The following is a 15,411-nucleotide window of genomic DNA, read 5'->3' as shown; positions in this document are numbered from 1 at the left end:
TTGCGGAAATATCCTCAGAATGCGGAGCATAACGTGTCAGAGCACAGGAACGCTGCAGCCCATGGAGAAAGACAGACAGTGAACGACTGAGAAAAAAGATCGGAGAGTAGTAAGTCATATCAACAAGAGTCAACTATTAAATAACACGCATAGGCCTATGACTTGTACCCTAAATTAGGATTTCCTTACAATTGTAATGGTGGATTTTAAAAACACCGCATTTTCAAGTATTTGGATGTCTGTGTGAGAGTGTACAATGTTAATGTCTTCATCAACACAATTGCAAGTAGTCTATGAAGACATCACAATTGTTATATTTGAACATATCAAAACACGTTTTGTGAAATTGCTAAATAATGTGTCTGCTGATGCCCGTGACTTACCTTGTCGGAGGCATGCATGTAGCTGAATGAATAATGAATACAATGAAATGAATGCATCAGCAGGCCTATATACAAAACATATTTAAATCATTCATGGCTAACCATATACATGTATGTGAATGAAGGGACCGTATACGTTTCAGCTCAAAAAATATGTTCGGCCAACAAGAGAGAGATCTAATGTAATCGTTTTTTTTGGTTTGTGTGATAGATGTACCATTATGATTATGTTTATGCAATAAGCATGCACAGCCACTAGGGTGCATCTGTGATTAAAACAAATCAGTGAGTGCATGTGCAGGTGAGGTAGGAAACCCGCCATCAGCAATAATATAACTGTCAGTGGACAATGGTCTATATGTGAAAGGGCCTATATGTGAAATACAGTTTGGAGCTGTAATTTTCACAAATTCCTTCCGCTAAAAATCCCACGGAGCAGTGTCGGACATTAGCTGTGGTGTTTCTGCCTGCGCACATGACTTGAAGAGGCAGCTATCAGAGACAGAAAGATGAACATCGGTGAGTCCACTCAACTAGAACGCCCCAGGCCAATTTTAAACAAGACTGTGTTGCCACTAGACACTCAATTTTATACCATAAATGCGAGAAATCATATCCCTTAAAACATCAGATGCCCAATACTGGCAACGTCTATCGTTTGTGCCAGTAATACTACCTCCGAATAATGAAATCATGCAACCGCAATGTCTTTGATAGGGTATAAAATCTAATGGGAGAATATCTTAAACATTATAGTTCGTAGGAAAGTACTTCATAGAAAAATATGTTTGGAGAGCCTTAATGCACGAAATAAGAACGTTGTTTGAATCATCCTGAAAGTGTGAAATTCCACTTAAGTTTAGATATTTTTTTTTTTTTTAGATAAGTCTAACCTAATCGCCCCTCACCAATCGTGGAACTTTTCAAGGTTCAACAGGTTCAAACAGGTTCAAACAACCACGTTTGTGGTCATGCTCCACAATGAACATGATCTCCTGATGATCTTTTTAAAATTATTTTTATATTGAATATTATCCATTACGACCAGTGAACAGAGACGGGCAAAGATACATCCAAATTTAACATGCTACAAAATACCCTAAAGAATGTATAAAAATAAACTGCACAATACTGGTGACAAAATGTATTTTGTATTTGCAAAATACAGAAATTACATTTGCAAGACAGGCAGCTGAGCGGTTAATAGAGGGAGCAAATTTCTTCAGGAAGACGCATCTAAACTTAGCTTGCATCCCCACATTTTTCAAGACTTTTTAAGACCTTTTTAATATCACAGTAAATGAAATTTAACACCAACATCACAGCCAAAATTACCAGAAATGTTCAACTGAAGGCATGAATTGGGATTTGGACCTGTTCAGATCTGGACCTGTTCAGATTTGGACCTGAACAGTCATGACTCATGCCTAGGCTTCAGCCCAGTGGGCTAGCACAGTCTTGAGTCGCCCAGACGATGCAGGTTCCAAACAAAGCCACCACACTTCCCATTCCATCCCTAAATATGTACATGGGAATAACAACAGTAACAATGTAATCTCTCTCTCTCTTCCTCCTTCTTATCATCATCATAATTTCTTATCAGCTCCTCTCTCTCCTTTCCCTCCATTATTTCTGTTCATCACTACCCTTCTTAAATGCACTGGCCAATGGACTTAATCCCCCTGGTCCCCTGTACAGAGCAGGGGGTCCAGCCTCTGAGTGGACTCATGTGGACCTTCCTGCTCCTTTTCCTATGGTACTGTTACCGGGTTGGCTCTGACCCACCAGCCCCAGGCCGAGTCCACCAAGGAAAGCTCAAGTCTGGCTCAAGGTGCTCCATGCTCTCCCGCACAGGCAGCTGTGCAGGAGCAGAGTGTAGCAACACATCCAAGGTGGCCGCCAGCGATCGGGGGACTCCCTGCATTGCTGCAGAGACGGGGGATGAAGAGGATCAGGGGTGTGCCTACCTGACCCCGGTGCTGAGCCACGCCCTGTTTCCAGCCCAGGCCTCCTCCGGTGGCAGGAAACTGTATGCAGCACTGCAGGAGTACGCCAAGCGGTACAGCTGGGCTGGCATGGGCCGCATCCATAAGGGGCTTCGCGAGCAGGTAAGGATTACACCCGCTCCCAAACTGACCCCCTACTCACTACCTCTAGACACTTGAATCTGGAAGTATCTGTTCTTTCAGCTCTATCCAAGTATACTGTATAGTAGGGGTGACTGCAAAAGCAGATACACAACGCATTTCGACTACAGCATATTCACGGCCTGATGAAGACACTGTAATGGAAACATGTTGCATGTGTGCTTTTGCAGTCTATAGCCTGTTGGTTTGCTCTGTTGCAGGGACATTTTGCATGTTTTGCGTCTATGTACCATGCATTGGAATGCCCATTAAAAAAAAACTTGCATTATATTTTTAGCCACTCTCTATGTTTTGTTTGTTGATTGTATATATGCTTTATGAGCATGGATTCTAACTTTCTGTTGGAATATTGGTTCACACTATTTATACGCTCTCTCTCTTTTTCTCAGGCCACATTAAATGATCGCTCTTTGATCCAGAGGCCTCATCTGTTCTTCCTCCCAGATGTCCCCAGCATTCCCTTCTTCCCACGTGATGCTCATCGCCATGACATTGAGGTCTTGGAGGCCAACTATCCTATTATCCTGGCCGAGTTCCAGGCAGTCTACCAAAGGGGCATTGACCCAAAGATGGGGTGGACATGTCTAGGACCAAAGGTACAAAATATTACAACTCCCATTAGCTTGGGGCCAATACACTGAGAAAGTAAGAGGGTCACTTCCTCCCCGAAAATGTTGTTCCAACTTTTAAAGTCGGTCTCAAATTAAAGTCGGACTGAAATGACTTTTTGTTATGCATTTTGTTGTCTCAGAGCATCATCAATGGAGCACAAACTCAACCTTATTTCAAAGTTAAGTTAATTAAATCAGCTTTTATTAAACTGATACTTAACTCAAGTGCCTCACGACTGATTGGTGGTTGACTGACAGACCATCTAGTCAATCAATGTTACAGCATACAACAGGTTGCTAGCTACCCTATCACATTTTTGCATGTTTATTTAGTTTACAAATATATTTATTAAATAATTAACTGTCAGTGAAGTGTGCATCACACACCACATATGGGCATAACAGAGGTTGCATTATAGGTGTGTGGGTAAAGTGGGGTTTGTGTGTGACACAAAGTGTGTGTAATACTACCTGTGTCTCTCTTAGGGCCAGGCAGTGTTTCCCCTGTACAGCGCTGGTGTGTGTGTGGCAGGAAATTGCCGCTCTTGCCCCTGGACCTACCGCACTCTTCTCTCCCTCCGCACCTTCATAAGCAGCAACTCTCTCGGGGCGGCTGGGTTCTGGCTGTTAGGGCCTGGGGCCACACTGGGAGGGTCGTATGGCCCCACCAACACTCGCCTACGCTGCCACCTAGGTGAGTAAGAGGGCTCTCTGTCACATCACAGTTCTTTTGGGCTTGGAATCGTCCCTGAAGATTTGGAAAATGTTCTACTTATACGTAGTGTGGTTTTGGACATCATTGCCATGACATTCTGAGAATCCTTGGAGTAGTTGTTAGTTTGCTTTGGAGTCATGATGAAGATAAGTCTTATCTTTTCTTGAACCCTCTAACCCACTAAGCAAATAAAAAATTCACTTGGGAGCATACAACAGTTATATGGGTTCATGCGGTTTACATTGATATTTGCCTCACCCAGCACTTAGCAAGTCTATAAGTGTATATATATACACTTTCAGTGGGTGTTGCAGGTTTGGTAGGAGGCCCCAACATTTCTTGCTGAGGGTCCCATAATAGTTGAGCCGGCACTGCCTACATGGATTGTAAAGCGCTTAAAAGAAAAACACAATGCAAATCAGTATCATTAGCGATCTCCAATTTATCTGAATCCATCCTCTCCCTCTTAGGTCTGCAGACCCCGCCTCAGTGTGAGCTGGTGGTGGGAGGGGAACCTCAGTGCTGGTCAGAGGGACACTGCCTCCTGGTGGACGATTCCTTCCTGCACAATGTCTCCCACAACGGTCAGTTTACAACTCCCATGACTTTGTAATTCTCCAAACAAACTCTGAGGCTGTGTTGCAATTATCCACCCTTAACCCAAACATCTACAATGGGGGGTTGTCGGTTAGAGCCAACCTGATTTCATGGCCATACGATACCAAAAGAATGTACCAAAGAAAAGATCATACCAAAGAATGTTCTGATTGTTCATGCCTCAGAATACAACCTGTTTACGTATGTTTAACCACGTGAATTACGACTTGCGTGGTGGTTAGGCAGTACTAGGCACAACTTTGAGTGGTTACGGTTAGGGTAAGTTGTCAGGGGAAGGCATTAGCAAATATGTAATGTTTACAGTGTAACCATGGCAACCTTGTTCCCTTATGAAGGCGTGGCAGAGGATGGGCCGCGAGTGATCTTCAGCGTGGACCTCTGGCATCCGAATGTGGCTGCAGCAGAGAGACAAGCCCTGGACTACATCTTCTGCCCTGACCAATGATCTACGATTCTCACTGTGATGTTCAAGGGCAAGGTCTCCCAATTCTAGCCTGGCGGACCGTGCTTTTTAACCTCAACCTCAGCATTCCAGTCAAAGTATCACTGTGTTCACAAGTGAATCCACTGAAACAGTGAAAACCAGTGAAAAGAAGCTAAAAAGCGGAATGGTCATCTATGATCACAACTTGTCATCCTTGCTTTACCATGTTAATAAGTGGATTTTTTTTTTTGTATTGCACCAAAGTTAGCGACAAAGATATTTTCCATAATAAATGTTATATAGACAGACAGACACATAGACACACAGCACACACAGACACACACACACACACACACACACTGCGGGGAGCTTTTTGGGATAAGACCCTCTCACTCGGGAGGAACTGTATCATGACGGTGCTTGCTGACTGTAACATGTCTAGAAGTGCTTTTTCACATGCACTTCGCCATGTGACATGTGGTTATGAATGAATAAATAGGCCAGTGAATTGATACAGAAGTCTTCATTTTAAATTGATTCATCCAGTTAACGTTATGTATTTACTGTAATCATAAACCACAGACTAGTACTAGCAAATACAACAACTGTGAAAGAGAAAAAGAGTATTTGAACAGACCCTGTTTTTTATGACCCATATCTGTAAAATAATTTATTTTTGTGCCTGTTTTTTCTCAATAGTGCCTCTTTTATTTTTTAAACGATGATCTCCTCGGTGGTATTGTTTTTTTAGTTTTGTGTGATTATGAGGAAGAGCCTGCAAATGCAAAATCCTACAGTATTGGAATGCATATCCCATAAGCACAAATCACGATGAATATTGATAAAGCATGTATGCACTGCATACGATATGCAGATAATAAAAGTGTGTCCATATATGACATTTTCCCAAACCTAAATGATAAAGAACAAGCCACAACAAACCCTGACATTGAATATGTTGCTTGGCAACAGTGCTGGGGGATAGTTCCACTACATGTAGCTTAACTATTAGTTGAACTACCTTTTGTTGTAGCTTGATGGTAGTAACTAAATTAAAATCTTAGTAGTGTTTCCAGTAGTTTACTACTTGTTTGCCAAGTACAGTAGCAGTGTAGTGAACTATTATAAAAAATAAAAAAAAATGGAATTGAACTATTATTCCGGCCCTTGAACTTCAAATGTCCCCATTAGGTATTCCCTCACTGCTTGCTACAAGTAAAAGATAATAATTGTTACAGAGTGAAGAGTCTGTTATAATACCGGTCTCCTGTGTTGCACAGCGTTAAACATATGGTTAAACTTGTTTACTACAGTTTGCTACAGTTATATGTTACTTTGAAACTGTTAAATTGGTTAATTTGTTTATACTCTACTCTCATCCTTCCTATGTGTATTAATGTTGCTAAGCGATAGGTAAAGGTTCTGTTAAAACAGCATGGCGTAATCGTGGTTCTCCCATCGATGTCTAATGTTCACATGCATCGTTAACAACACATTAGAGTCATCGGTTTCAGGTATTGGCTTGAGCATAAACTCCTCGCAATTGTAACTTGAGAGCATGGTAAAATAGCATTTTGTGTATTCTTAATGGCATCTAGGATCTGATATGATCGAGTGTCTGTCACACAGTCAGGAGCAAATCATTATCAATCTTTACGAACCATAAAATATATTTTGGAGTCAGATATAACGTCATGTTAACTTGTGTTAGTTGGTCATGTGACCACTTGTGTAGAGTCCGATGTATTATATCCTTAATCGTCTGAAGTTGTACTTGGGAATAAATGTATGTCATATTCTTAACCTGTCTTCATTCTTCAGTGTTTTTATTCCAATTCTTCAGAAGTTGCCGAAGAAACTTTGTGGGCTTGCAAAGTCCTATTTTGAAAAATTAAAATTCCTAACTTCTTTCTGTAATCATTCTGTTACATTATTAAAGCCGACTTGCGCTTATTCATGTCAAACATTGTGAGACAATGCGTGGTGACGGTGTGAAAGCAGAGGAGTTGGTCCCATTGCTTGGTCCTCCTTAAAATAATCTGATATTTAAACCATTTAACCCTATTATAATGATTCTTAAATCCTGACTAAACACAACCAATGCATTATTTTGCATGGTATTTATCTAAATGAATGATTACACTGTTACAGTCACTTAAAAAAAAAAGTGTGGTAAAATACATTCTCTAGCAGCATTGGTTTGCTGGGGCCTGGCGCTCGTAGTGTTACGAGGATTCTCTTACATTAGCAAACAGTTTAACAGGCAATTTGGCACTGAATACTGTTGCCTAATCCCTGGCATTAATCTTTCCTCAGAGGACTGATCCCATGAGTTCCTACTTTTTAACCAAACATTGTAAATGTTACATAAATCAGAACTTCACATAAACAACATGATTATAATGAGTTGTAATCTCATGCATGCATGGGCTCTAATCCAGCTGCATCTGTCTCTCATTCCTATGGCCTCTAACATAATGCCCATTGTGGTACTGCACCTCATTATCGGCATCTCCTTTATGACTTTCTTCCTTTCTCAGACTCGTCTATCCACCTCAAGCTTCTCCCTCTTGTTTTCTCTCACTTTACCCCTCTTCTTTTTCCGCAGTCAAATATAGTTTGATGACTTCTTTAAAAGGAAAGTTGGAAACACTTGGAAAACCCTCTCTGTGATGCATTAAAAGCACATCCACCATGCTAGCCTCGACATAATTAATTGACACATTACTGTGTACAGTCACTGGTTACTGCTCATCTGAGTATAACTACATTAACGATGCAATCCTTAATTTGTTTTTCAGCCAAATTGATGGCCTGCTATCTGTTTTGGAATATACACTCACCGAGCACTATTAGGAACACTATACTAATACTGGGTAGGGCCTCCCTTTGCTCTCAAAACAGCCTCAATTCTTCGTGGCATTGATTCCTTTGAGATTCTGGTCCATGATGACATGATTGCATCACGCAATTCCTGCAGATTTTTCAGGTGCACTGTCAAGCTGTGAATCTCCTGTTCTACCACATCCCAAAGGTATTCTATTGGATTCAAATCCAGTGACTGGGAAGACCACTGAAGAACACAGAACTCATTGTTATGTTCATGAAATCAGTTTGAGACGACTTTTACTTTGACATGGTGCATTATCATGCTGGAAGTAGCTATTAGAAGATTGGTAAATTGTGGCCATGAAGGGATGCACATGGTCAGCAACAATACTCAAATAGGCTGTGGCATTCAAGTGATGATTGATTAGTATTAACAGGCCCAGAATGTGCCAAGGAAACATTCCACACCATGACACCACCTCCACCATGAGAAGGTGTACAGGTGTTCCTAATAAAGTGTTCGGTGAGTGTACAGTGCCTTGCATAAGTAGATCTATGCTCCAAAGTTTCAGCTCCATATTTGAAATCAAACAAATTGTGTACATATTGCTTTCACCATTGAGATATGACACTTTTTATACATAGTCCCTCTATTTCAGGGCACCAAAAGTAATGTGACAGATTCATATAATGTCCAAATTAAGCACTCATGTTCAGCATTTCGTGGACAATCCTTTGCATGCAAAGTCTGCCTGAAGTCTATGGCCCATTGACCCCACCAGACTCTGGATATCTTCTCTAGTGATACTTGGCCAGGCCTGTACTTGTCTTTTTGCCTAAAATCCTATCATCAGGAAATTAAATACATGTTCAAATGGATTTAAATCTGAAGATTTCACTTGGCCAGTCAAGAACTTTCTACTTTTTGGTCTTAAAACCCTATTTGCTATGGCAGTATGTTTGGGGTCATTGTCTAACCCTAACATCTGCATCTGTCTAACCCTAACATCTTTTTAGGTACTTTTTAACAAACTGTAACCTGCCCATCCTTTTTGAGGATAACAAGTGGTTTGCACCTTGCAGTAAAGCCTCTGTAGATCAACTAGTGATGTATTCCGCGGATGGTAGTCTCTGACACATTCACTCCTACTGTACCACCTGGAGAGTGTTCCTGATCTGTAGGAAAGTTGTTTTGGTTAATTATGGTGACCATTCTTCGGTCATCCACTATAGAAGTCTTCCTTGGCCTACCAGCCCATTTCCGATTGCTGAGCTCACTATTTCTTTTGGGGGGGGGGGTTGAATTTGGTAATGTTTTTGGTTTTGGCTATGTTTCTGGTCGTTTTATCTTGATTTTGTTGCATAATCATAGTTTTATCTTGTCACGGCTGTTATCTGTACCTGCCTGGAGCTGTTACTGTATGCACTGCCACTGCTGGCTAAAATGGGAGGGATGTAAAACGTTAACTAATTATATTATTATTGATAACCTCAGGTGACGTTGTGTGAGGTGCCAATATCACCCAAGAAAAATGAACTATAATTCAAGGAGCACTTTTCAAACTGCTGTCATACTAAGGGGTGGTCATTATACTTTTCACAATTTCAGTGTTACTTCAACCTCATAGTATGCAAATATCATATAAAACACTGGGAAATCAGGGTTTTGACTTTAATGTTAATTAATGTACCCTTATTGTAAATTCTTATCATTTCCTCTATATCTTTTCTTGCAACTCCAATCCTTTCATCACATTCTTGGCTCACTTCTCACCCAAACATCTGCCGTCTCACTGTAAGGGCACTATTTCATGAGACAATGATAATTATGGTTAAATAAGCATTGAATTAATATAAAGATTAAAGGATTAAAACTATTACGCAAACAGATTTGAGTGGGAAATCTTCTGTAGCTATTAACATTTTACATAACACAGCGATAGACTCTGTGTGTGTGTGTGTGTGTGTGTGTGTGTGTGTGTGTATGTGTGTGTGTGTGTGTGTGTGTGGGTGTCCCTTTCCAGTCATACTGACACAGAGATAAATAGGGTTAATGCTGCCATGTATGAATAGTTATGTAAAGGACTCAGACAGCTTGAATATGAACTCACACATATGCCTGCACTCACACGTACGCACACACTTTTGTCAGCAACAGTTCTTTCAATGCTCGTTCATCATTAGAATTTAAACGTGTACATTTTCATTACGTTCAGATAACGGACAGATTACATTTTAGAGACCATTCATTTGAGTCATTGGACACTAAATGTTGTCTCATCGCATGTGTTTCTGTGTCCTGTCCCATCTGGTTCTATTTTGGTCCCGCCCCCTCCCTCATCCCATGTCTTCATCCTTTCCTCTTCACCCTCCCTCTTTCAATCCTTCACAGTAGCTGGACTGATTTAAGTAAATCATTCATTTGTCAACAAGTATGACAGGAAAAACTAGAGCGCATATTAAACGCTTTTAAAGAAGTTTCCTACTCGTTTTATCTTTGAGGATTAAAGTGGAGGGAACCAGGTGAGAAACCATTTCAAGAAATTAATACAGATTGCATGTTTTTTTTATGACCATTTATAACTCTGGGTAGTAGTACAGTATTTAATGCTTGACGGTGCAACTTATACAAAATGACACAAATTATTGAATTGATTCATAATGTTTGAAATATGCCCTTTATGCATGGCAATTGTACATATTGATACAATTCTGTTTTGAAAATGGTATTTTTGGGATTTTGGGAACTACTGTTTACATACTTTGGGTACAGATACTATATGTATCTGTATATGTATCTGTAAAACATATAGAACTGGTTTCCCGGACACAGATGAAGCCTTATCCTAGACTAAAATTCATTTTCAATGCATAATTTCCTGAGCATCACTTTGGTTCAGGTAGGGTGCTCCAAGTCAACGTTACAGCTGTGCGTCAGGTGAAAAACATCGTCACGTGTTTAAAGGGAAAGAGTCTATAAACAGCCAGTTAATGCTCCTCCATGACATTCAACAGTGAATATTGCACTGGCTATGAGAGTAGTTTTGTGTGGGCATCCCACCCACCACCCCCAGACTCCACCCGCTCAGTCACTCTGCATGTTGCCTTCCTACGGGGGAGTTTGATAAGCCCTAGTGCTCACTGCCATATTGCATATTTGTATGTTGTGGTCATTTAACTCCAGACAGGGAGCTGCACAGAGTGGAGCAATCCAATTCAGCGAAGAGTAAATGTATTACCATTGTCATGAAATAAATGGTTAAACTGACGTGACTGAACTATTGAAAATGTTATTTAGTCCAAACTGTGTCCAGGAAACTGGCTCTTGGGGCTCAGTTTTTTCTTCTGCTAATAGCGCCTGTTATAACCAAAAAATTTAAAAAAAAAAAAAATTAAATTTTTTTTTAAAAACTATTTCACCATGACACATCTATGTTAACAGAACATTAGTTGTGCGCGTGAGAGGGGGGTTGTTGTCCATCAACTCAACAGAGGGATTTTGAGAGTGAGACATCTCTGAGGTCAACAAAACAATTAGGTAAACAATCATACATTTTTTTATGGATTTTAAAATCACAGCAACAAAAACTGAAAAACATCTCAGTTTTGGAATTTACTGCCCTCTTAAAGCCGTTTACAAAGAAGTTACACTGTGATGTAATAGTGAAATAGGGTTATTCACCGTGAATGCACCATTAGCAACTTATTTTCACGCTGTTTACTTTAATGGTAGACTCAGTGATATGATGTATCCAAGAAAATTCCCTCGCCAGCCTTTTTGTTATATGGCTATCACGTTACAGTGCTGTGCTTGTGCAGGGAAACAAGGGAAACACTTTTGCTTTGGTAAAGCTGAAATCATCTCTAAAGTCATCCCATGTTCCACGGTAACGTCCTATTGCTAAGTCTACCTTTAAATGTGTATACATCTCCAGCCATCTGCACTTTTTGAAGCAGATTTGAATTTCAACCTCCTTTCATACTCGCTTTGTTGAGGCTGTAGGAAATGTGAACAGGTAAAACGATAAGAGGACAGAGGACAAAGAAACAGAGCTAGATCTTGAACTCATATCCCTATGAGGTAATGTATATGTGCAGAACCACTAGGTTAGCAGGCACACATGGACAACGTAAGTGAAAGTGAATTTTACATACATCACAAGTATTGTGAATATTACGGTGTGAATACTACGGGGTGAGCAATTTGTGCTTTTGCAAATGCAAAATATAGTCTGTAGTTTAGTTTTTGATATAAGCAAGAGTTGAAACTAAATGTATCATCATCATTCAACTTAAAATGCTCATCTTTTTTAGGCAAAAGCGGCGGTGGTATTCCATCCGAGACCTGTTCCACCGTACTTCTGTGCACACACTTCAACAATATTGCGCAGATCAATGTTTTAGACACCTAAGAGAAGGTGTCACCCAGGATAAACTTACAACACAGACACAAACAAACAGAGAAAGTATGAACACACACAAAGAAAAGAAATACAAACACCGACACTTCAAAAACCTCTCAGTCGTGAATCTGGGACCAGCATGCATCTTTCTCAGAGGGAAGACCATTGTAAGTCAGAGATATGTTACTCCTGTGTCTGTGCTAAAGCTGGCGGCTCACTTGCAACATTGCTAGCATGTTCCCAGCTAAATTGCTGCAACTTCCCTGTGTTCAAAGTTATGGTATGGGCCTGAGTATAAACCACTGCCCTGGTCACAATTTATACCACTTGCAATGAAGATAACGGCTAGAGATTACGTAAACCGAGTCTGTTGCGGCATTTGCTCAAGTCGATGTCAAGACAACTTGTCCAAGTAGATTTAGTTTGTGTGCGGAAGGATCAAAGCTTGTAATGTGCCGTTTGTTTTGTACCCGAACAAGTGTTTCATGCCAAGCCGTATACAGTAGCTGAGAGCGTGCATAGGGTTCGGGTTATATACTTATCATTCCATGCACACACATCTGATGAACAAATGTTCACTTTGATACAAGTTGGACATTTTATTTTAATGAAGTCCTGTAGCCTAATGAAGGGGTAGCCTACAACGTAAGTCTGGTCTACTTGGCATTTCGGATGTCTTAACTTGGCATAACGCAGTTCGTTCAAACATGGGCAAGAATGGTTATCAGTCGATTAATTCAAAAGGTGGTAAGCAGCCTTATAAACATTTCTAAACCCAATAAACAAGCAACGATTTGTTAAAGGTATATAGGAGTATAGGATAGGATATATAGTGCCCCGCGTAAGTAATGGGACAGTGACACATTTTTTCTTCTTTTTGCTCTCCAAAGGTTTGGATTTGAAATCAAATTTAACTGGAAAATTGGCATTGCATTTGGGTTTCCATTTAAACTCCAGAACACACTGGGGTAATAAAAAAAGTTATGGCAAAAAGTTATGGCAAAACATGTCTGTTGCAAGTAGCCCGCCAGGTCTAGGTTATTTACATTCATTTTCTTGTCTGTCTTGTGCTTGTGCTTTGTGTGGGCAGGGTTTTGGTGACTGTTCTGAGTGACAGTACCCCCATAGGCATTCTAGAAAATCTGACATAACTGACAATGGGTAAGTTTCCCAAAAGCTACTTAAGTAGTACTTAATTTCTCCCGAAAATCCAGCCGTAAAGTCACAACTGAGTAACAATTGTAAAATCTATGTTTGCTGGTCAATCTTATGTGCATTGTTGAATGAAGAACTTTGCTGTTCTAGGAGAGGCCTGGATTTTCAAACGATATTAAGTACTACAACTAACTTTGGGAAACTGACCTGATGTCTGTTGGTTGTGTTGTTGTACATCCGTCATGATAGAAAATAAAATTGGCGCAGCATTGTCTAATTCAAGGAATTCACACCATCATATTGGTTTATGGCTGTCATATGATGGTTGAACATGGTTGATCATGGGTTGAAAATTAAAGTTTGAAGCTGTCTAAAAATAAGCATTTGTCGGTCATAACACAACATCGTAACAAGGTTGTCTATGGACTGTAAAGGATATGTTTCTAGGCGTCATTATTTGACGGTCATGATTAGGGCTGCAAAAATCTCATCGATTTCCTAGATCAAGGTCATTTATTGCTAACTTTGGAAATTAATGGAAACTTACGAAAAGTATACAAAACGTTTCTTACTATACTGCTGTGTAAATGTAAAATATATATTTGTATATTCTTTATTTGTGTGCCCATCTTGTCTGTGAGTATTTAGAGGATAGAACATGTTGTTATGCAGAAATATGCAGTTTAAGTCAGATTGCCTTCTAACTTGCGAACGTGGCCTTTTCACCCCAGATTCAGAGTCAGATATGGGGGGAGTCATCTGTTCTGAAGTGGGATGTGTACCGACTATGTTTCCCCTCTTCAGATTATGTTTCTCAGTAACAAAAAAGTGTTTTAAATAGTATGTAAAAACAATATTACATAATTAATATTCTATTTTCCATGATGATGATGATGATGGTGACAATGAGTAGATGGAATCTCATGATATACTCTTCATAACTGTCCTGTCAGCAGCAGCCACTGTACACACTGATGGTACAGTCCTGTGTTTGGGCCGGTTTGTATTGTCACCAGTGATGAACTGATCCATGGTTCGTATTGAACAGAACCAAGACCAACCTTTTCATGCCAACTGTGGTGCAACTTTTTTGGAGAACACTTGAGTGCGGAAAGAGTGTTGTCAAAGTGAACTGATGCACCAGGGTTTGGAAAGAGTGTTGTCAAAATTAACTGATTCACCAGGGTTTGTGTGTGTGTGCGTGTGTGTGTGTGTGTGTGTGTGTGCGTGTGTGTGTGTGTGTGTGTGTGTGTATTAACTGACGCACCAGGGTTTGTATGTGCGTGTGTGTGTGTACAGTATGTGTATCTTTGGAGAAGCAGAAGAAGTATAATTGGACAAGGTTGATTGTCTGCTGGCACTTACATGGTAAGAACAAGGAAGGTCATGGTACAATTGAAAGATTGACTTTTGAATGAACAAAACACTAAAACTACAGTTGTGTGTGTGTGTGTGTGTGTATGTGAGAATGAACTGATGCACAAGGGTTTGGAAAAACCTCTTCAAATTAAAACAAAACAAAACATTTAAAACAATTATTTTCAACTGTGAGATGGTCTGATGCCAAACTTCAACTGCCAATGTTAGGAAACCTTTCATTTTCAACCCATGGTGACAATGTTGGATAATGACTGCCATATGCTGGCGTTTAGAAGACTTTCATATTTAGTCCATGTTAGCAACTGTGCAGCAATGTTGGATGATGATTATCAAATGACAACCCAAATCCCCTATACAACATAATTTGGTTAGATTTTGACTGTTGAACTGCAACACAACCAATAAATGCTCATGTACATTATGCTGAATCTAACTTTTCCTGAGATTTAGGTGACAACAAACACTTTTATCACCGCCAGCTTTGATTAGGCGTTACCAGACGTGTCATAACTATCTGAAATTTATTGCAGAAATCTGTATCAAACACAAGTGAAGCAAGTATTTAGCTATTGATGATACTGAATCTCCTAAGCTTATCATTCACGTAGTTGTCGAGTTACAATCCATTAATGACTGGTTTGTTTTGCAGGGGAGAAGACTTGCGGAAGATGAAATAGACGGTAAGCTTTATCAGTTGATTGTGTTGTGTTTCTCTCCCTATGTGACTCTAAACTTCCCTGACTCAG

At 40.0% G+C, this 15,411-nt stretch overlaps 2 protein-coding genes across 2 annotated transcripts in view; both read left to right on the top strand.

Annotated features, from left to right (window-relative positions):
• Positions 1 to 2,038: 2,038 nt before the first annotated feature.
• Positions 2,039 to 4,994, top strand: asphd1 (aspartate beta-hydroxylase domain containing 1; the record flags this gene model as incomplete). Its single annotated transcript, XM_083677139.1, has 5 exons — positions 2,039 to 2,491; positions 2,920 to 3,126; positions 3,628 to 3,835; positions 4,327 to 4,440; positions 4,810 to 4,994. 5 exons carry the CDS (start codon positions 2,039 to 2,041, stop codon positions 4,917 to 4,919), a joined length of 1,092 nt encoding a protein of 363 aa, XP_083533265.1. The 3' UTR covers positions 4,920 to 4,994.
• Positions 4,995 to 12,195: 7,201 nt separating this feature from the next.
• The window catches only part of cabp5b (calcium binding protein 5b), a gene marked incomplete at both ends in the record, with an annotated part of 7,688 nt that continues 4,472 nt past the window's right edge, over positions 12,196 to 15,411 (top strand). Inside the window, 2 exons of the mRNA XM_083677396.1 lie at positions 12,196 to 12,297; positions 15,315 to 15,345. Coding sequence (XP_083533522.1) covers positions 12,196 to 12,297; positions 15,315 to 15,345 — 133 coding nt within the window. The remainder of the gene's footprint in view (positions 12,298 to 15,314; positions 15,346 to 15,411) is intronic.

Source organism: Argentina silus, assembly GCF_951799395.1.
Source record: "Argentina silus genome assembly, chromosome: 9".
In the NCBI taxonomy this organism is placed as follows: Eukaryota; Metazoa; Chordata; class Actinopteri; order Argentiniformes; family Argentinidae; genus Argentina; species Argentina silus.
This window is presented reverse-complemented; position numbering and strand designations above follow the sequence as displayed.